This window comes from Colletotrichum truncatum (genome assembly GCF_014235925.2).
Source record: "Colletotrichum truncatum strain CMES1059 chromosome Unknown Contig_0001, whole genome shotgun sequence".
NCBI classification, from domain to species: domain Eukaryota; kingdom Fungi; phylum Ascomycota; class Sordariomycetes; order Glomerellales; family Glomerellaceae; genus Colletotrichum; species Colletotrichum truncatum.
In genome coordinates, this window is record NW_027222398.1 from 3,527,940 (window position 1) to 3,546,559 (window position 18,620).

The window sequence follows — 18,620 nt, forward strand, 5'->3', positions numbered from 1 at the left end:
CAGAAATGGTACGCGCAGGAGAACCAGAACCCCGCCGCTCCGTGCGCGCGACCAAGGGTCAACATACCAAGGCCTTCGACGACCAACCCATTGAGCCCCCCAAGAAACGAGGAAGGAAGAAGAAGCAAGAAGAAGAGCCCGAGGAGGAGATCATTCGTTGCGTCTGTGGCGCCACGGAACAGGATGGCGACTCAGAAGAGCCTTGGATCGCATGCGACAAGTGCACCGCGTGGCAGCACAATGTATGTATGGGCATGAGCGTCTTTACGGAAGACCTCCCTAAGAACTACTACTGCGAACAATGTGCTCCGCAAGACCACAAAGAACTCTTGGCCGCCATGGCTAAGGGGGAGCGTCCCTGGGAAGCCCGCCGGAAGGCCTACGAGGACGAACAGAACGAGAAGAAGAAGAAAAAGAAGAAGGGGGGCAGGGCTGGGAAGCGCGCCAGCGATCCGAAGGAAGAGTTGGCTCAAGACACGAGAAGTAATAAAGCCGAGGACTCGCCTGCTCCCTCTGAGACCAAAGAGAAGAAAGAGAAGAAGGAAGTCCCCTCTAAGGCGAACACCGGCAAGCGGAAGGTCCGAGAGGAGGAAAAGGATGCAAAGGTAGGTCGCAAAACATTCAAACCGTTACCTCGGTGCAGCGCTGACCTGATTGTTTTGCAGACACCAGCGCCAAAGATTCGCAAAGTTTCTGAGCCCGAGGTCGCCATTGTCAACTACACGGCACCGGAGGACTTGACTGCCAAGGTCACGGATCTCCCGGATGATCGCAAAGGCTCCGCCCAACTTCTGCAGAAAGCCCTCATCGGAATTCTGAGCGCTGCTGTCAAGGATAAGAGCATTACCTTGCCGAAGGATGTCACGGTTGCGGCGAAGGCTGAACGCCTTGCCTTGGAGATTGAACGTGCCGTTCATGATAGCCATCCCGACCGTAGCCATTATGCGGCACAGGCTAGAGCGCTGTACGCTAACATGAAGATCAACGCTGACTTGACGAAGCGCTTACTGAAGCGCACTCTGTCGCCGCCTATGCTGGCCACTATGAGTGCCGACGAGCTGGCCACCAAGGAGAGACAAGATGCCAACGCTCAGCTGAAGGCCATCTCTGAGAAGCAGTCTATTCTGATCACTGAAGACGGTCCCCGCGTTCGTAGGACACACAAGGGTGAGGAAATCGTCGAGAACGAATCATTCCAACAGGCCGATGAGGCACGGTCATTTATCAGGAGGCCCAGTGCACGTGAAGGACAGGGTGACATCAAGATGGACGGAGAGCCATACGAGAACTCCGTTGAGCTTCCAAGCCATGGCGGCCTACAAATTGATACCCATGGAGCTCGACACTCTCCTAAGCACCCTGACTTTGATATCAACAAGGTGTTCTCAAGCGTCAAGTCGCCCACCGGATCTCACCCTCGTCGCCCATCAGCACCGCTTCATGGGCCAGGCGTTGACCCTGATGTTGACAGGCTCCTCCAGGATGAGACTGACTCGCCGCCATATTCACCGACTGACGAGACGGACCCCGATGCGGTTTGGCGTGGTCATCTGGCCATGAGCTCGATTGCTGATTTCCCAGCAGTGGCCAAGTTTGTTGGCGGAGCAAATCTGTCGACCACGATAAACTTGCCCTGGACAAGCTTGATTCCCAGAAAATTGACGGTAGCCGGGCGTATTGACGAGCAAAAGGCTATAGAATACCTTTGTGGCCTACGCTATGCTGACCAGACTGATATCGTCGTCGTGGCAATTTCACCGGCTTCCGAAGCGTCTCGCGGCGAATTCCAGCAGCTTTTTGACTACTTCGTTGCCAAGAAGCGATACGCCGTCATTGGGGATAAGGGTGTAGGCAATGTGCGGGACACCTACCTTGTACCTGTTCCTCCGGGCGAAGGCAATGTGCCTGAGTTCATGCTCAACTTCTCGGACAATCTCGTACCGCAGAAGCGAACGGAGCCGATGCTCCTGGGCGTTTTTGTGTATCGAAACAGCTCTCGACAACCTCAGCCGGGCGGCGCAACCCAGTCGCCGGTTACCAATTCGCCAACGCCCACGCAGGGAGGATTCCCCTCAAGACATGCCTCGATATCTGGCCCTGCATTCTCGCCGACTGTTTCACAAGGGCCGTTCCCCCAGCCAACTCGCTCTCCGGCAGGCCACAACGGCCACCCGCCACAACAGCATCCTACCCAGGGCGCGCACCAGGCTGTTCCGCCAAACCAGGCCCCGACAGGCTACACTGCAGCCCGTGGCCCCGAGGCCGATCAAGAACGACGCCAACGGGAAGGTCAAGCGCTCGCTCACGAGGTTCTGGGCCCTTTGGTCAACAGCCGGACTATCCCATTCCTCATGCCTCACGCACATCAAATGACAAGGACAGAATGGGAAGTGATTAAGGGCATTTACGAAAGAGATCCCCGTGCCAGAGAGGATCTTCAATACCTGAGTCAATTGTTAGAAAAGCAGCAGCCTGTTGCGGGTAAACCTGGCGAGGCTCCTCCACCTGCAGCATCTCCAGGACTTGCCCCTTCAGTATAAAGTGAGCTGTCTTTTCCTAAGTCAAAAACGGCGAAGGCTGGAATTCCATGTAGCGACTGTCTTGTGGTATTCTTAGTACATATGTTATTTGTTCTTTTTTTTGTTCTTTTGTTTTGGGGGGGACTCTCATTTATTTGCGAAGGAATTCTTAGGTTGAGGGGGATGAGATACCACTCCCGGGGAGGGGGAGCTTGGCCATTGTGAGGCAAATGGGTTTTGTTATTGATGTTACCATCAAACTTTCCAGGCAGTACTAGAATCACAAATCGAGACAACTTTCACCCAAAATTTTAAGAGCGTCCCAATGAATCTGTGAAATATATCGCTATGCAAGACGCCCCGTGCCTAGCGAAGAGGTAGAGAAGAAGTGGTGCTTGGGTCCAAACCGCTTCAACTCTAAGCTGGGCTTTTTTCCTGCGAGCTAACCCGTAGCGAGTCTTTTTGCCATGCCATTGGCCGTTATAAAATATGGTTTGACCATGGCGGTGAAGGAAAAGTAACCGGCGTTGCGGAGTTTTCGAATTACTGCGAGAACATATTGGAAGCTTTCATTCTCCCTCTCTCCTCTCAGAGAACCCTGTTGAGGTTTCATCTCGGTCATCTCCAGCGCTGGGGAGGTTGCGAGTCAACAGCCCAGCCTGCCCATCCAGTGAGGACCCACTAAATCTCTAGAACGGTGGATCGTCAGTGGTTAGTAAGAGCGACAAGACGGGCTGACGGCTTGGGACAAGCCCAGCACAGCTCAACCCCCCTTGAGTGGCACGGTTGGGCCGCCTCCCACCTTACGACGTCTAACCCCGTTCTTTAGTGCCGCTTCACTGCCACTGGCTGGCTGGCTGGCTGTGCTGTGCTAGCAGTGGTCAACGTAAGTACTACGATTGTCAGCCACACACCAGAGGCGAGCTACCACTGACGGTGCTGTGAGCAGCTGTGAGCTGTTGTTCCCTTGAGCAAGGGGGGGGGATGGATTGCCAACATTTGCCCCACACCCCATGACGACAACTCCTGGAATTAGAAACACTGTGACCTTGGAGATTTCGAGCAACAAGCATTTTATTTAAGGCTGGCTGCGGCTGGGTCAGGAACCGCTTTTTTTCTCTTTTTGGGTTCCATTCTGGGAGGGTGAATGCACTGGGTGCCGTGCTTTTGAATTTCTACTTATTTATCCTCGTCTCACAAGCCTTCCATCTACCCTTTTTCAAATCTTCTCGTATTCCATCTCCAATTTCCCCCAGCTGAAGCTCATTGTTCATCAATTGACGGGCCTCGTTACCAGAATTGTGAGTTTACCGCCGTGACGTCACTTTACCCCCTTTTCATGTTTGAGTAGCCATGCTAATAGTGAGACAATACAGAACAAGCCAAAACTTACTTTCAACTCACCTCCTAATCACACACACATACACACACTCAACGCAATGGCTTGCGGATCAGCTTCTTCCGGCCTCGTCAACCGCAACGGCCCCGGCAGCGCCGCCACCTCCATCGTCGACAGCATCGTCAAGCCCGCTGAGGCGACCGGCGGAAAGACCAAGTGCATCGAGTGCGACGGTTACGAGTGCTGCTGCATCCCCATCCCTTGCACCGTCATGTAAGGGGGGTGGTTCGGCGCCTACTAGTCTGGAAATTTTGATGAAGGGGAAGGGTGAAGGGGGGTTTCAAGCGTGTTGGGGACGATTGTTTTGTTTGATAGTGATACCGCATCCAAGTATGCTTTCTTTGGCTGTTATTTCTATGCAGCCTGTTATGAATTCATGAATTGCCTTCTACGGCCTTCATTTATCGTCTATTCTTGCTAGATCATGACCGCTTCTTCGTGAAAATGGGTATCAATCCTTCCACGCCACCGTCTCTCTCTCTCTTTCTGTCTCTCTTTCAGAGATTACGAGTTTGAAAAATGCACCATCACATTTAAACTCGTCAGTTAAGCCGCTGGGCTATGTTTCTGTTTCGGGCCCCTCGCGCGCAAGGCGGCGCCTCGTGTTTGTGCTGCGAGACTGGGATAGTATTTGTTGAGGCTGAGGCTGAGGCTGAGGCTCGAAAGCACCCATTGGTATCATGCCATCAGTCGCATCATCTCTTCTCTAGAGAAATAACGCATCTGCGTCACTCCAGACCTCTTGTTCCCGTGCCGTCCCAAACGTCTTGACTTCCTTCTGGGTTAGCTCGCCGTCGGTGGTAGAGCTGGTTGCTTCGGGAATTTTGGGAGTATCAAGGCTTCCCAGGCCCTCAAGCACTCGCTTCGCCTTGTCCACCTGGGCTCTAATGGCGGCTGTCTCCGCTCTCGTGCGGTCGAGGTTGGATTGCATGAGCGCAATGGCCGATTCTCGGGCCTGGTGGGGTCTGTATTCATTCAAGACATGATGGAAGTTGATAAAGAGCGTACGAAGGTCCTCGATTTTGGCAGCGGCCTGTCAGGGGTTAGCATTCAGTCTGCAGAGGCTCAGGAACATGCTTACATCGTCTGGCACCACGGCCATGACACTGACAAGTTCCAGGAAGTTTAGTAGCAAAGACTTGGCCATCTTTTTAAGCTCGAATGCACGGTCGAGATGTTTGCCATCCTTCTCGTCAGAATGCTCCGGCACGAGGCGCTTGATTTCGCCTTCTTCCAGTGACGGAAGTTTGTCATCAAGCTACACATGGCGTCAGCTAAACGAACAACTCCTCAGCCGTCAATGCCTAGAAACACGTACGGTATAATTGCCTCCCAGAACCTTCCAAGTTCCTGCAGCTGGCTCGGCTGGAGGCTGGAGGTTCATGAGCTCCTGAGGAATATTCGGTAGGCGAGCCGGCAAGTCTTTGACATTGACGCCATCCTTCTCAGCCTGAGCCTTTCGCAGCTCTTCAATACGGGCTATATTATTGGTCGTGAATTGGCGCCAGAATGGTGGAGGATTCGGGAATGTCGAGGCCAGCGCATTCTGCGATGGCTCCTCTGAATTATCGGCCATTGTTGAAGGCGTGTGGCAGGTCTGGGTTGGTCGACAAGAAGCGGGGAATGAATTCAGCCCGGCGGAGCTGTCATCGTCTCGCTCTCACGCGTTCGAGGTGTATCACAGACTAGGGGTCTGTCTCTGCCTTGAAGGGAGAGGAATAGTCGGTGGTGTGATTCAGGGCGGGCAATAAGTCGTACAGATTCAGCAAAGAAGGAACGCGGCCTAGACAGAGAGACAGAGATCGATCTTCAGGCCAGTAGGCGCCCGAGCGCCGGGGTAGCATCGGCCTGGTCAAGTCTTTCAATCTGCTGGTTTATGCCGTATCAGGACTAGCGGCAGGTGTCCCACCTGGCACCTGCACCTTGTCACCTCCACGTTCCCAGCAGAGTTACGCTACGTTCCTCTGGCGATAATTAGCTTGTCAAATGACGATTTTGTCTCCTTTCAATTCTTCAGCAAAACAAGCCATTGGTGGCAGCTCCAACACTCTGCGACCTTACAATATTGCTCTACGCATCGAAGCGTCGGAAAGAAACATCCTCGCTTACGATGGCCGACGTACGTGCTCTTCTACGTCAGCAACGCGCCGCCCGACGAATCGAGCATCCCCATGCAGCTTATTCGGATGCGGGCAAGCTCCTCTGCACCCTCTGCCATGAGGCTATCAAATCCGAATCGCTCTGGGAGGGCCATCTAAGGGGACCAAGTCACACAGCGAAGCTCAAGACCGCACCGCAAGCTGCGCCGGCTGGTACGAATGGTTCGGTAACCGCGGAGGCCGCGCCTTCAAACAAGCGGAAGCACGACTCAGACGAGGATATGGCAGAGGATGACGATATGGCTGAAGCTATACGGAAAAAGAGGAGCAGGACTAACATAGGCACTCCTGCCCGTTTGTCTGCTGGGGAGGCGGACCGGGATCTCAAAGATGTGACACTTACGCCGCCGTCGTTGACTCGTCGCACGTCGACTACACCCGTCCAAGGCGTCGAGATTCAAATTCCTTCGCGGCCTGCCACGCCTGCTTATAAAGACGGCACATCTTCGAATTCCACACCCCTAGCTCATCCCGTTGGACCTTCGCCGCTGATACCTCGGGAAGCTTCACCCACACTTGCGAGGGGAAAGGCACCTGTGCAGCAGAACGGTACTGCTGCGCAATCTGGCGCAGCCGGCCAAGTGGACGAGGACGAATGGGCAGCCTTTGAAGCGGATATTGCGGCTACCACGGTTCCCATCTCAGAAGACGCGGTGATTTCGGCCCCAGCCATGACGGCGGAGGAGCACGCCGCGGCTGCAAAGAGAGAAGAAGAAGAGCGGGAGAAGCGTCGACTGGCTGCGGATAAGGATCTCGAGGACGAGAAGGAGGAGGCTACGCGCGCGCTTGAGGAAGAATTCGAGGATATGGAGGAGCTTGAAGCTAGGGTTCGAAGATTGAAGGAGAAACGTGAGGCCCTGAGGCATCAAGGAGATGCTGGCACCGGAGCGGTTACCTCTGCCGGCAAACCTTCTGAGGCACCTGGAAAGGAGAACGTGGAAACGAATGCGGAAGACGAAGAAGAAGATGAGGATGAGGATGAGGACGAGGATGACTTCATGGGATTCAGGTATCGTTCATGACACTTGAATCCCGTGTTGTTAACCCGTAAATCAAATCACAGCCGCTGGCTGTCTTTTAAGCGAGTTTGGGGCGTCTTTATGTTGTATAACTATTGTAAATTACTTTCGTTTCATATTCATAAATAGAAATGGACGCTTCCACATGCTGTTACAACCAGTTCCAAATTTCAATGTTCATCATCTTGCATGTGTTTTAGTACCGTAGCCGGGGCCTAATTCAATGCAGAAAAAACATACAGGATGGCTATAATCTATACTCTGCGGTGTAGGCAAGACTGAGATCTCGGATGGGTAAAGTTCGAGTTTGGCTTATGGGTGAGATTTTTAGCTGAAGGATGATATGCATTATGATGTAAAAATCTATGACTAGCTATTAATTCCTTAATGACCCTCTCATGTGAGGCAAGTAAGCAGCCGGCCCTAACAACCCTCCCGTGCAAATATTACTTATGATAAGATCAAGCAACTTCACTTAGTATTCGGCCAGTGCGGTTGGCGCGCGGGGAACGTGCACCGGGCCTGTCGAGCTCACTGGTGAAGAGCCGCCTTGGTAGACGGTCGCCGTGATGGTGTTGTAGACGGTGACAAACGCAACAGAGACAGAACACATCGAGTTAGTCGGGTGTACATCCACCGTCTCTGTGACGGTCACGGGAGGTTCGTGTGGCGTGGTCGGGTTGGGCTTGGAACCGCCATCACCACTGCTACTGCTGAAAGTAGGCTTTTCGGTGTGCTGGGGAGGTTCGTCGCTGCTGTGTCCTGATGATTGGACAGGCTTTCCACCACCATCTCCAGAGGGACGTGTGGGTTTGCTACCCGCAGTGGTAATTGCTGTAGCAGACCTAGTTTGGGTGATGGTGGTGGGATCAGCCGGTGTCTTGGTGGCTTCGTCATCAGTGCTCGACGGTTTCGTCTCAGAGCTGGTGTCTGATGTACTGGTTTGTGTGTGTTCGCCATCCGAGGGAGACTCTGTCTTGGTCGTGACTGTGCCGCCAGGGCCCTCACTAATGGTCTCAGTGTGAGTAACCGTTACTGTGACGGCTGGATGGTCTCTGCTAGTGTAGACTGTCTCGGTCACCGGGCCATGAGTGAGGGTTACGGTGAGCGTTCGGGACACTGTGATGGTGTCTCTGGTCACCGGATCTTCTGTTTTGACAGTCTCGGTCTTGGTTGTCGTTGCTGTGACTGTGTTGGTTATGGTGGTTGTGGGACCCTCTGACGCTGGCAAACAGGGGCAGGTGTTTGGGTTGGGAGGAGTGCGTGCTCTCAAGTTGTCCGGCCTGGCACGACCGATCGTGGCGAAAGAGAGGATAGGTAAAACCAGCAAGCTGCTGCGGCGCACCATTTTGAAGGGGTTGAAACAAGATGCACAACGATTTGGTTTATAGATGCTCGGTCTTATATAATGATGACTGGTGATGGAGCCTTGCTTCGTGGTCTGCTTGAGATGAATGGAACAGTTGGTTCTCACCAGACGACATTTAGCCAACAGGAGAAAGCACCTTATATGTTCTCCATTGTGACTGGGCAATGCTAAGACGCCATGTTCACGAGGGTCGTGGTCAGCCTTCAGACCTTACGCTTCAAGGAATGAAGATATCCTCTATCGTGCCCTAGCGCTCGACGAACAACAATAGAGCTCGCCATGGCTTCCAGAAAACAGGAAACGAGCCTCAGAGATGAGCGAAATAGGGATGCGAAAAATGCGCAGCAATTTTTCTCTCTTCTTGAGTCGTCACCCACTTGGGCGTGAACGAGGCGGCGACTGGGGGCGAAGCAAGGGCTTCACAAAATCAATAGTCTGCAAGGTCAAAACGTCTAAAGGGATCAGGGAGAAACCAATGTTGCAAAAAAGCCTTGTAACCAGAACGTCGGTATTGGCATTCACATTTCTAGGAAAACTTCAGCTTCAGCTACAACACTCACACTGATAAGATAACTTCCTTGAGGCGAACACTGGGGACAACTACGATGGCGACAACGACCAACAGTGCAATATTGATGGGCCGATGCAATGGTTCAGTGGAGATGCCATTGCAGCGTCTTGCAAGCATCGCGGAGCCCGACAGAGTACGTACCAATGATGTTCGGCAATTGTCCGCTACAGAGCCAGGTGAGAACCAGTTCGGGATGGTTGCAAGGTCCAGGTTCCAAAGGTTCTGCCGGGTTTCTATCCCGCAGTTTGGAATCGTCCCAAATACTGCAAACTCGATGGAGCTCGGCGCTGGCCGTCCCGTCCCGCTGTGGGGGCTCATCATACGGGGGCTCTGATTCTCCGAGCCGCAAGTTGACCGCCTACCGAAACCGGACGTCATTCCATCGTCGCAATCTTGCGCTTTCTGCCAAAAGCATCATAATCAAAACACACGCCATCAACTAGAAGCCGAGCCTAGCGCCAGCCCATCGTTTCGCAGTACGAGACGTCGTTGCAGCACAGCTTCGTCCATTCGTTTTATTCCATTCATCTTTCCGAAAGGTCCGCCTTCTCCCCCATAACGCGGGGACCGCATTATTCGCGCACACCAAAGCAGCGCTCGACGACGAGGGGCTGCCGAATTTCTCGATCACGATGGGCGTTTGTGCGTCATGCCTCGGGCGGGGGAACAAGGACACCTATGACGAAGTGGGTAGCTTCGGCAATCGCCCACTTGCAACGTAGCATGCAGCGGCTAACCATCGCTTTCCCCCCTTCAGGACGAAGAATCTCGACTCCTAGACGACGACCCGAACAACGTGCACTATGGAAGCTTTGGAGAGCAAAGCGTAAACGGCCAGGAGGACCCAATGGAGGTGCAGCGGGAAACTGAGGCTCTGCAGCGAGTCGTGGCGAAGACGTCCGAGTACGTACTGCACTTCCCGACCCGAGCTCCAGGACGGCGGGCTTACCTTCATGTCCCTCCCGGGAATGCTAACATCGGTCTTCCTAGCAACATGGTCGATATCTTTGAGATTGCCCCGCAGGATCACGCACATCGGCCTGCGCCGACTACATTTGCGTATGCAGGGCAGGAAGCCCGCATCGTACGGTACCAGCACCTGTTGTCGAAACTGGCTTCCAAGGATGAGGCCCCGGCAGGTGTCCAAGTGGATTGGCTTCCCCAGGAAGATGACACGATCGAGATGCAACGCGGCGGCCCAACGGTCAAGGCCGAGTCTGACAAGCCCCTTGTTGGGACATTTGCAGATGCAGCGGCGGCGATGGCATGACAGGCCCAGCCATGAATCATTCCCATGTCCCCCTTTTTTTTTTTTTTTTTTTTCTCCTATCCGAGCCCACAGTCAAAACGGCTACAATTTTCCTTGTTCTTTCTTCACTCTCAATGTATTGCTACTATGATTCGTATTGGTCGAAGCAAATGGTCTGGGTCCTGTCGGTATTACGGCAATATGGGACGGACAGCTTGGAGTGACGACATTTTTTTCATCCTTTGCTGTTTTTACCCCCTCGATACCCCCCTCTGGATGCAGGCTATGCACACCCAAACTCTCACACTTTTAAACCCACTCATACACATAAGCACCCACATTCTCTCACATATCGTTTTCTCTCAAATATGTCAATCCCCTGCACTTGGTCTACCACCCCTGTACAAAACGCTTGGGCAACAACGAGGTTATGAGGAAAGGTGGACACGATGGGCCCAAAGAACCATGAATTAATCAATGAAATTCCCTCCATCCCACTTTGGCGGCCCCCTGGTTCACACCATGGCGGGCCAATGAATGCGTCTCGAAGATTCTTCAGTGGCCAGGCCAGGGGTTGTCTAACCCATTGAAATATGGCCACGTGCACCTCCGGCTGATGTTTACCTTTCTTAGTGTGGACCCTTTAGCAAGGGATGCTGCATCCTAGTGTGCCCATGGTGTCGTTATTACGATTTCCACCAGCTCTCGGTGCCAGAGAGCACATCACTCTTGGGGGTTGAAGGAGGAAAGTATTTGGAGGCTCATATGTTGACTCTGATGCCCGCCATTCAGGGTTGTGCGGGAGTCTGTGCGGTTCCCGTGTCTCATTGGCGGAGAAGGACAAGGAAATGGTGCCTATAACTGAAGTGGGATGGACGACCTGAAGGAGGAGGAGGGGTTGCTGCGGCCAGATGGGGCGGCCTCCCAGTCCCAGTTCATCAAGCCCGATACAACCCACCACCCTCTTTCGCCCGTCTCTGTCTCCGTTCCCCTACGCTAGGCCCTTCTGTTCTGCTCCTCCCGCTCCCCCCTCCACTTTGGTCTTGGGTCAGATGACAGGCACGCCTGTCATTATTTCTTTCAGGGTATTCAAGCCGCAAAAGGGGGGGTAAAGAAGGCCCTGGGGCTCGTCTAGTGCCGGGGCCGCTCACCACGCCTGCTTCTTACTGTAACACGTGAGAGACGATGACGTTCTCCTGAACACTAACAAGCCCGTCTTGCTCCATTAAAAAGGAGGGGGAAGAGCGAAGCCACAGCAGACGCGCCAAAAGAGAGTAAAAAAAAAAAAAAGCCTGTATGAGGCCGTCGAACCGCTCTTTTTTTCTGGCGTGTTTGCTGGCCCTATGCCTTGGCCAGATCGACGAAAGACCATCAGATGTCCCTCGCCTCCAGCCATGGGCCGTGCCGCTCTCATTCGTCAGCAGAGACCGCTTTCTGCAACGCTTGCTTGCCTGATGAGCACGCCAAAACCTGCTGATGGGCAGCTGTGCAGGAAAAAGTGGGAGGACTTTTTTTTTCTTCCCTTCCCTTTCCCTTTGATCCCCATCAGTCCGCACACTGAAGCAAGACCGTCTCGGCGCTTTGGTGTCATTCGACTCTCATGTCTGTGTAGCTTTTAGCTCTGTACCCTTTTTTGGTCAGGGCTTGCGAGAAAGAATGGATTTTCCCCCCCTCCTCGGCAGAGCAAGAAAGAGGGGCAGCACTCGGAACCAGGGAGATGAGGAGCAGGAGGAGTCTCAGGAGGAGCAAGAGAAGTATCCGTTTCTGCTAAGAGGGGGCCCTGCTCTTGTCCCTGTCGTCATCTAAGCGGCGGGCCGGCTTTGCGACGAAATAACACACGAGCGAGTGCCTTCCTCTCGCTCGCTCGCACGCGCACACAAAGCCCACAGAACACACGCGCGCACAAATTAACCATACAGAATAATCCCTCCTGATGATCCAAAGTAATACAATAGTTTCCGTCCCAGATTTTTACCTCTCTCGAATTTGAAAGGACCGTCCCGAGCGTAACCACACCAGGAGACTAGGGGAAAGGGGAAGGGGAGAGAATAAAAAAAAAAAAAAATAACAAAAATGATAAAATAGTGAAAAATCCAACGAATGAACAGCCGTAACGTGGTTCAACTTGGAAAACCCGCCAAAGCTAGGGTTACCAGGAAAACTTCCTCTCCAGTCCCGCATTGTCAGAGTCCGTCCTCTTTTTCCCCTTCTTCTTTACTCCGGCATTCGATCCTACGGTCCCCTTGGCCGTCATTTCCATTTACTTTGTCGTTTCTCATCCTTCATATCAGGTTTGGAGGGCCACTGATTATGACAACATTAGCAGAGGTCCTTCCAGACTTGGTCTTACCCCTGAGCAACTTTTTTTTAAACACTGCCCCTCATCTCACATGGGGGGGGGGGGGGTAAAAAGGTACAAAAGCACAATTATAAAAAATTAAGAGAGAGAAAGAGAGGAGTATAAGGAAAACGGTAAAGAAAAACAAAAAGAGGGAAAATAATAATAATAGATGAAACGGATTTCATGTCAACTTACCCATTGCTGGAGAACCCTCCCCTCACTATATCGACCTAGCGGCCACAAAAAAAAAAAAAAAAAACCGATAATTCATAGTGTATTCACCCTGTTCCAATGCGATGTCTCCATCTCGTTGATCTGGCGCTCGACCTCCCGCATCTCGATGGACGTCCGTTCGATAGTCGCTTTTCGGTTCCCCTCGCGGTACCACCGTTCAATGTCCCTGCGCATCTTGTCGAGCCGGCGATGCTTCTTGTCCATGTCGTAGCACAGCTTGCACCTGTCAGGGTCCTGGATCGTGTCGAAGACCAACTTCAGCCCGCACGTCTCGCCTGTCCGGTATTCCTTGTTGCACTGCTGTTTGAACTGACCCCATCTCCAATATCCGCAGGACCAACGAGTTTGATAAAAGTAGCACATCTTTCTGTTGTTTCCTTTTTCTTTTCTCTCTCTCTCTCGTTCTCTCTCTCTCTTTTTCTTTTCTTTTTTTTTTTTCTTCTCTTCTTTCTTCTCTCCCTGTTTCGGGTCCCGGTTTGTTCGTCGATTCGACCCCCCTTTTTCTTGGTCTTGTCTCCGTTTCGTACGTTCCGTTTGGTTGTTTTATTAAAATTTCGTTTCTTTGGTACCGTTAATTCTCCTTGCGGGCCGGTCCGTCTGCCTAGCTTGCTGGACCAGGGAAACTAGCTCTTCGATGCAAGTGGTGGAGAACGTTATGGAGGAGTCAAAGGTAAGGAGGAGTAAAGGAGGAGGAGAAGCAGCAAGTAACCAAGAGGAGTAGAAGTGGTTCGTTCGGGGGTCTCGGGTACGATATGAAGTCACTGATGCCGGGACTGAAGCAAGATCAAAGGTTTGTTAGCCATCTTCTTATTTATCTTTTTTTTTTCCCCCTTCTCCCCTTCCCTTTTTTTTTTTTTTTTTTTTTGTCCCATTCTTTGCACGCGCCCCCCCCCCTCTTCGTGGTCCCCTACAATATGCAATGCCATACGGATACAGTGATGCCTTTCGACAATTGTGTCCAATGATGGACCCTCCTTTTCAGGGGTACATTTTTTATACTTATTTTTTTTTTCTCGGCTGTCTAGGGACCGAATGGAGGGCGGGATGGACAAAAAAAAAGGTGACAAAGAAACAGGAAAAAAAAAAAAAAAAAAAAGTAAAAACTGGGCGGGGGAGGGGGTGTGTAGAGAAGAATTTTGGTGAAAGTTGACTGGACTGACTGACAGGATGTTTGGTGGTATTATTGAGAGATGGCCGCAGAAAAAAGCAGCACTGGCAGGGACAGCAGCCAGCAGGAGTGGCAGCAGTACCAGACCGTGGTGGTGGCAGCAAGTGGCAGCAGCCAGCAAACCCGTTTCGGCAGAGGCAAAGAGTTTCGTTCGCAACCGCGATCGAGACGTCTCTTTTTGGTGTTTGGCGCAAATACGGTTGGGCAGCAGCAGCCAGCGGCAGCTTTTTTTTTTTTTTTTTTTCCTTTACTGGACCGTCGAGGGGTGTGTGTGAATAAGGGGCGTGTGGTAGCAGTATTTTGGTACTCGCTCAAGGTAAGGGTGGTTTCGTTTCTCCTCGTTTCTGTGTTTTCTTGTCGTTCTGGACAGCTTCGTTTTGATATCTTTTTCGTCTTCAGGCTTTGTGGTGTTGTTGTCTCGAGAACGGTCTTTGTCGCCGTTTCGTTTTTGCTTGCTTCTGTAGCTTCTTGTCCACAATGTCGCTTCCTCATCCTGACTGGAGGGGGAATCAAGGCTAACTTATACTTTGTAAAAAGAGGTCATGGTCGTTCATTGGGGACCCGCACGATGTGTTGTCACAACCGGCTTGCACGCAGATGTCCAACCTATCCCATCCATACATGCCTCCATACACGCACACTACACCACACTACACTCGACACTACATACCTACATACGCACTTACGCACATACATACCTACATGATGCACATCCCACGGAGCATGTCCACATGCTGTTCGATTGTTCTTGTTCGAGACGTGGGAACCAAACAGGCCCAGTTCTTTCTTTCCCCTCCATTTTTATCAGTCTGCCAGCCAACGAGACGACTCTATCCGCGATCCGCTTGCCTCTTCTCGTCCATCCCGCGAATTACAAATTCTAGAAAGACCAAAAAGGAAGGATGTACATGATATTGCATTGGGCAACTGGCAACTTCTCCCGGCTCCGCTCCGGCTGGATGTCCGCAGACGTGATGATGTTCGACCCTGCAGATACAAAGCACAAATATCGGACGACAAGAATTGCCAACAACTATCCCCTCACCAGGCTAGCCTCCTTTCACTCTTCTAAATCGATGTTCATCGGGCGCCAGCTGCTTGCCACGTCGATTGTAGATTCGAACACCTTCAGCCAGGGGGGGTTCATGTTCCTCAATATTTCCCCACCGTCAGGGGCCATCGTGGGGGGGAGTACACTGCCATGGCGGGAATACGTGTTCATGAGATGGTGCAAGGATCCGCGGGTAACAGGAAGACATGCCCGTCTGAGATTATGGAACAAAGAAAAGTTATGTCCAAGATGTAAACCTGCCTGTGGGTGGCCATGGATAAAAGGGGTTAGGAGGGAAAAGGCCATGCTGTGTGCCTGTCAAATTCAGGTACGCATTAACACGAATGGTGGGTGACTGAGATGTGTCTTCCCCTTGTCTTGTTGTTCATTGGGCGTGTATATCCCATGCCCGAGGCCGTGACCCCTGACTCGTCTCCGTCCGGCTAAGCTGCATGGGCAATTCATCATGTATCGTTCATTCCTTTTGCCCTTCAGTTCAGGTTCCATTTTTATTTTATTATTATTATTTTATTATTTTTATTTCTCTCCGTCCCAATCTTTATGGGGAACTATGCAAGGCAAGGCACAAGCAAGGCGGACGGAATCGCTCCACTACTTACGAACATATGTGTGCGTACTGCAGAAGTCTTGCAGCTCAGACTCCCAGGAACAACCCTGGAAATGGGGAAGGAAGTGCGCGACGTTCCCGCTGCGACCCAGTCGAGTGACAGGGCTAGACTAGTCTCCCGCTTTTAAGCAAGGCTTGCTTGCGTGCGGCCGCTGTGGGGTTGCCTTTCCATTACAGCCTTTGTCATGGTTCATGCCACAGGAGACAACTGTCAGCCCGAAGTGGGTGTTGAGCGGCGGTGGGGACGGAGGAGGGTGTTCGACCGTTACTCCCAGGGGCAATGGCCTTGGCGAGAGAAGGTTGAGGCCCGGCAGGAACCGTCTTATTCTTGTATGTTGGTTTGTGGTTATTAATTCTCCACCTGGTGTACAGATGAAAACCAGTCACAAACTGAATCCAAAGGAGCGAAATCGAAAGAAACAAAGAGTGTAATGCTAACGAACGTTATCTGCCTTAACAAATAGAAACGTCATATTGAGAAGCTCTATTAGGCTGCAAGGATGGCATGTCTCTCGCCACCTTTCACCGAGACGTCAACTTCGGCTAACTTGAGCCTAATTAAGACTGGGATTTACTTCGACTAGGTACGGGAATCGTCATGAACCTTGAAAAGACCACCCCGGCAGGCATTTGGGCATGGACGGGCAGAATAGCCACCTTAAATGAAGCCAGCACAACATGCAGCCAACACCGATCTCAACAGGCCAGGTACTTGAGCCCGTACCCCCAGGGCCAGACTGCCAGAGCCGGAAGCCGTTTCTGGGTCCCACATTGACAAATGATTGAGAGGTCTGACCATCCATACTAGATGCATCATGTACTTGCCTGGATGTGGACGCTCCTCTTGCCTCGCCTCACCGGGGATGGCCCCCCTTTCTGAATGGGTTGATATCGTTTTCACCACCACGCGGACTTCTGCGCATCCAAATAAACCGCTTAAGGAACTAGGGAAATACCGCAGCTCGCCCCCCTCACATGAATCTTTGCGCTTATCCCGATAAGGGCGACTCATCTACCTCACTCGTTCACCGGCCCGGCCTTGGGTTACGGTGGGCGAAGGAGTCGAGAACGATCCTGGCAACACCCTTTGGGCGCTGGTCGCGGCCCTGGGCAGGGCAACGTGGCAACCGGCCGCTGGCCATGGGCCGAATGTTCCACACTGCATTGCATTCGATTGGCATCGAAGCCCCGTCACGGAAGCGTATGTACCTGACTGAAGTCACGTCGACTGTATCTCTTGGACGAACCTCTTCATACACTCCCCTCTTGTTCTCGTACCTCCGTCTGGTTTGCCGATCAAGCATGCGGGATCGGGAGCTCTCATCTAACTATCTGCCCTTTACCCGTTCTTCCCCAGTGCTCGCATGATGACTTTCGAGCTCCACCGGGCAATGCTTTCCGGCGGCATCCTATTGACCAGGCTGCACAGTCACCACCGCAGCTTGCATATCGACGAGCAGACGATCCCATTGGGGCAACACAGCGCCCCCTCCCCACGTTGACAAAAGTATATGAAAAAAAAAGTGTACTTGGACGGCAGATCTACGACCGCCATCAGCGACCATGGCCGGGCTTTGGTCGTCAGGCAAGACCTTGCATGACACTGGCCTGTCAAGGTCTGGGTGCATAAACTATGTGGCTTGCTGAATGACAGGCCGAGGGCACGTCAGGCTCCGGCTCCGGAGAGCTAGCTAACGCAGGCCGAGATGGGGGTTTGCTCTAATCCTTTAACAACCCTACCTTAGCATGTGGGATGGCATGAACGACAAACGGGCCAAGCGGTCCTGCGAACACCTCAATATCGGCTCGACCCTTGCGGCAGCTGTTGAGATTTTGTGAGTAGGGGATACCCTGCGCGAGCTATCGATGCGTTGTCAACTCATCGCTGTTTATGGAAATGCTTGCGTCTGCAGTCGCCAACCACTCATTGGCTCAAAGCCATAGATGCTGAGAGACGGAGAGGAGCGAAGGTTGAACTGGAGATTATCACCCTATTGTGGCTTGGGCGAGACTTCTGCCAGCGGGGTAAGAAAAAACGGTCTTTGAAGACAATGAGGGTAAGCATGGCCTGAAACAGCGGCCAAGTGTTGCTGAGGCCAACCGGTCCGCATCAGGGGCGGAGGTAGGCGTCACCAGCGTGGCCAACCGACATTCAGCCAGACTTGAGCTGTCTCACCTCGGCTTGAACATGATGAACAAACGGGCTGTCCCGTTTTGTTGACAGTAAGACTTCGAGAAGGCTCGTATGAAGGAGCAACAAAAGAAAATGTTCAAAGAAATGAAGTGAAGTGGCAGTTAAATTTCTTGCTGTACCCGCGCGCAAGGGCCCCTTTCCAGGAGAAGAAACACAATGCTACCACTTGGAAGCAATTCAGGGGCCTTTATGATAGGGCAGTGGAAGGGCTTTCTGCAGAATTAGAGCCTATCAGACTTTCCAGTGGCCCAGAAATCTTCCGCAGACCAATTCGAGTTCCTGGGATCCTTCGAATCATGTGCTGAAGAATCGATGCGCCTTTATCTCAAGCATAATTGGACGCACAACGCGAAAAGAGAAGACAATTAAAGCCAATGGCAGGCGCTAGAAAAGCACGTCAGTTAGCCACCGTGGAGGCCCTAGCTGAAAAGGCAATGAGTATCGAGTCGGGCACTGGCCCATCTAGAAGCGAGGGGGCAGACAGAAAAGAATTCGGACCAAGAGCCGCCAGTCCTACCAACGCAGGTTCGGTTGACAAAACCACTACATCAGCCCTGGTACCGTATCATCTAAACGAGCCAAACGGCATGGACATGAGAACGAGAACAGAAGGTCAATCGTCGTAAATGGTCGGTGAGGCGGAAAAATGTAACGCCAGGACGATGGCAAGGGTGATGACCGGGCAAGTGTGAAGAACGACGTTGGCCGAGGAAAACAAA

At 52.3% G+C, this 18,620-nt stretch overlaps 7 protein-coding genes across 7 annotated transcripts; 4 read left to right on the forward strand and 3 right to left on the reverse strand.

Moving 5' to 3' along the window:
* Positions 1–5: 5 nt before the first annotated feature.
* On the forward strand, positions 6–2,540 carry CTRU02_200947 (phd finger domain-containing protein; the record flags this gene model as incomplete). The annotated part of the gene is made up of 2 exons (XM_070203768.1): positions 6–1,254; positions 1,276–2,540. 2 exons carry the CDS (start codon positions 6–8, stop codon positions 2,538–2,540), a joined length of 2,514 nt encoding a protein of 837 aa, XP_070062350.1.
* Positions 2,541–3,958: 1,418 nt separating this feature from the next.
* CTRU02_200948 (uncharacterized protein) lies at positions 3,959–4,135 on the forward strand (the record flags this gene model as incomplete). The annotated part of the gene is made up of 1 exon (XM_036718962.1): positions 3,959–4,135. One exon carries the CDS (start codon positions 3,959–3,961, stop codon positions 4,133–4,135), a length of 177 nt encoding a protein of 58 aa, XP_036589962.1.
* A 489-nt stretch (positions 4,136–4,624) lies between these two features.
* CTRU02_200949 (uncharacterized protein) lies at positions 4,625–5,494 on the reverse strand (the record flags this gene model as incomplete). The annotated part of the gene is made up of 3 exons (XM_036718963.1): positions 4,625–4,951; positions 5,000–5,176; positions 5,237–5,494. 3 exons carry the CDS (start codon positions 5,492–5,494, stop codon positions 4,625–4,627), a joined length of 762 nt encoding a protein of 253 aa, XP_036589963.1.
* Positions 5,495–6,028: 534 nt separating this feature from the next.
* Positions 6,029–7,099, forward strand: CTRU02_200950 (zinc finger protein 830-like protein; the record flags this gene model as incomplete). Its single annotated transcript, XM_036718964.1, has 1 exon — positions 6,029–7,099. One exon carries the CDS (start codon positions 6,029–6,031, stop codon positions 7,097–7,099), a length of 1,071 nt encoding a protein of 356 aa, XP_036589964.1.
* A 472-nt stretch (positions 7,100–7,571) lies between these two features.
* On the reverse strand, positions 7,572–8,444 carry CTRU02_200951 (uncharacterized protein; the record flags this gene model as incomplete). The annotated part of the gene is made up of 1 exon (XM_036718965.1): positions 7,572–8,444. One exon carries the CDS (start codon positions 8,442–8,444, stop codon positions 7,572–7,574), a length of 873 nt encoding a protein of 290 aa, XP_036589965.1.
* Positions 8,445–9,668: 1,224 nt separating this feature from the next.
* On the forward strand, positions 9,669–10,306 carry CTRU02_200952 (uncharacterized protein; the record flags this gene model as incomplete). The annotated part of the gene is made up of 3 exons (XM_036718966.1): positions 9,669–9,722; positions 9,794–9,939; positions 10,027–10,306. 3 exons carry the CDS (start codon positions 9,669–9,671, stop codon positions 10,304–10,306), a joined length of 480 nt encoding a protein of 159 aa, XP_036589966.1.
* Positions 10,307–12,893: 2,587 nt separating this feature from the next.
* Positions 12,894–13,223, reverse strand: CTRU02_200953 (uncharacterized protein; the record flags this gene model as incomplete). Its single annotated transcript, XM_036718967.1, has 1 exon — positions 12,894–13,223. One exon carries the CDS (start codon positions 13,221–13,223, stop codon positions 12,894–12,896), a length of 330 nt encoding a protein of 109 aa, XP_036589967.1.
* Between the last annotated feature and the right edge of the window lie 5,397 nt (positions 13,224–18,620).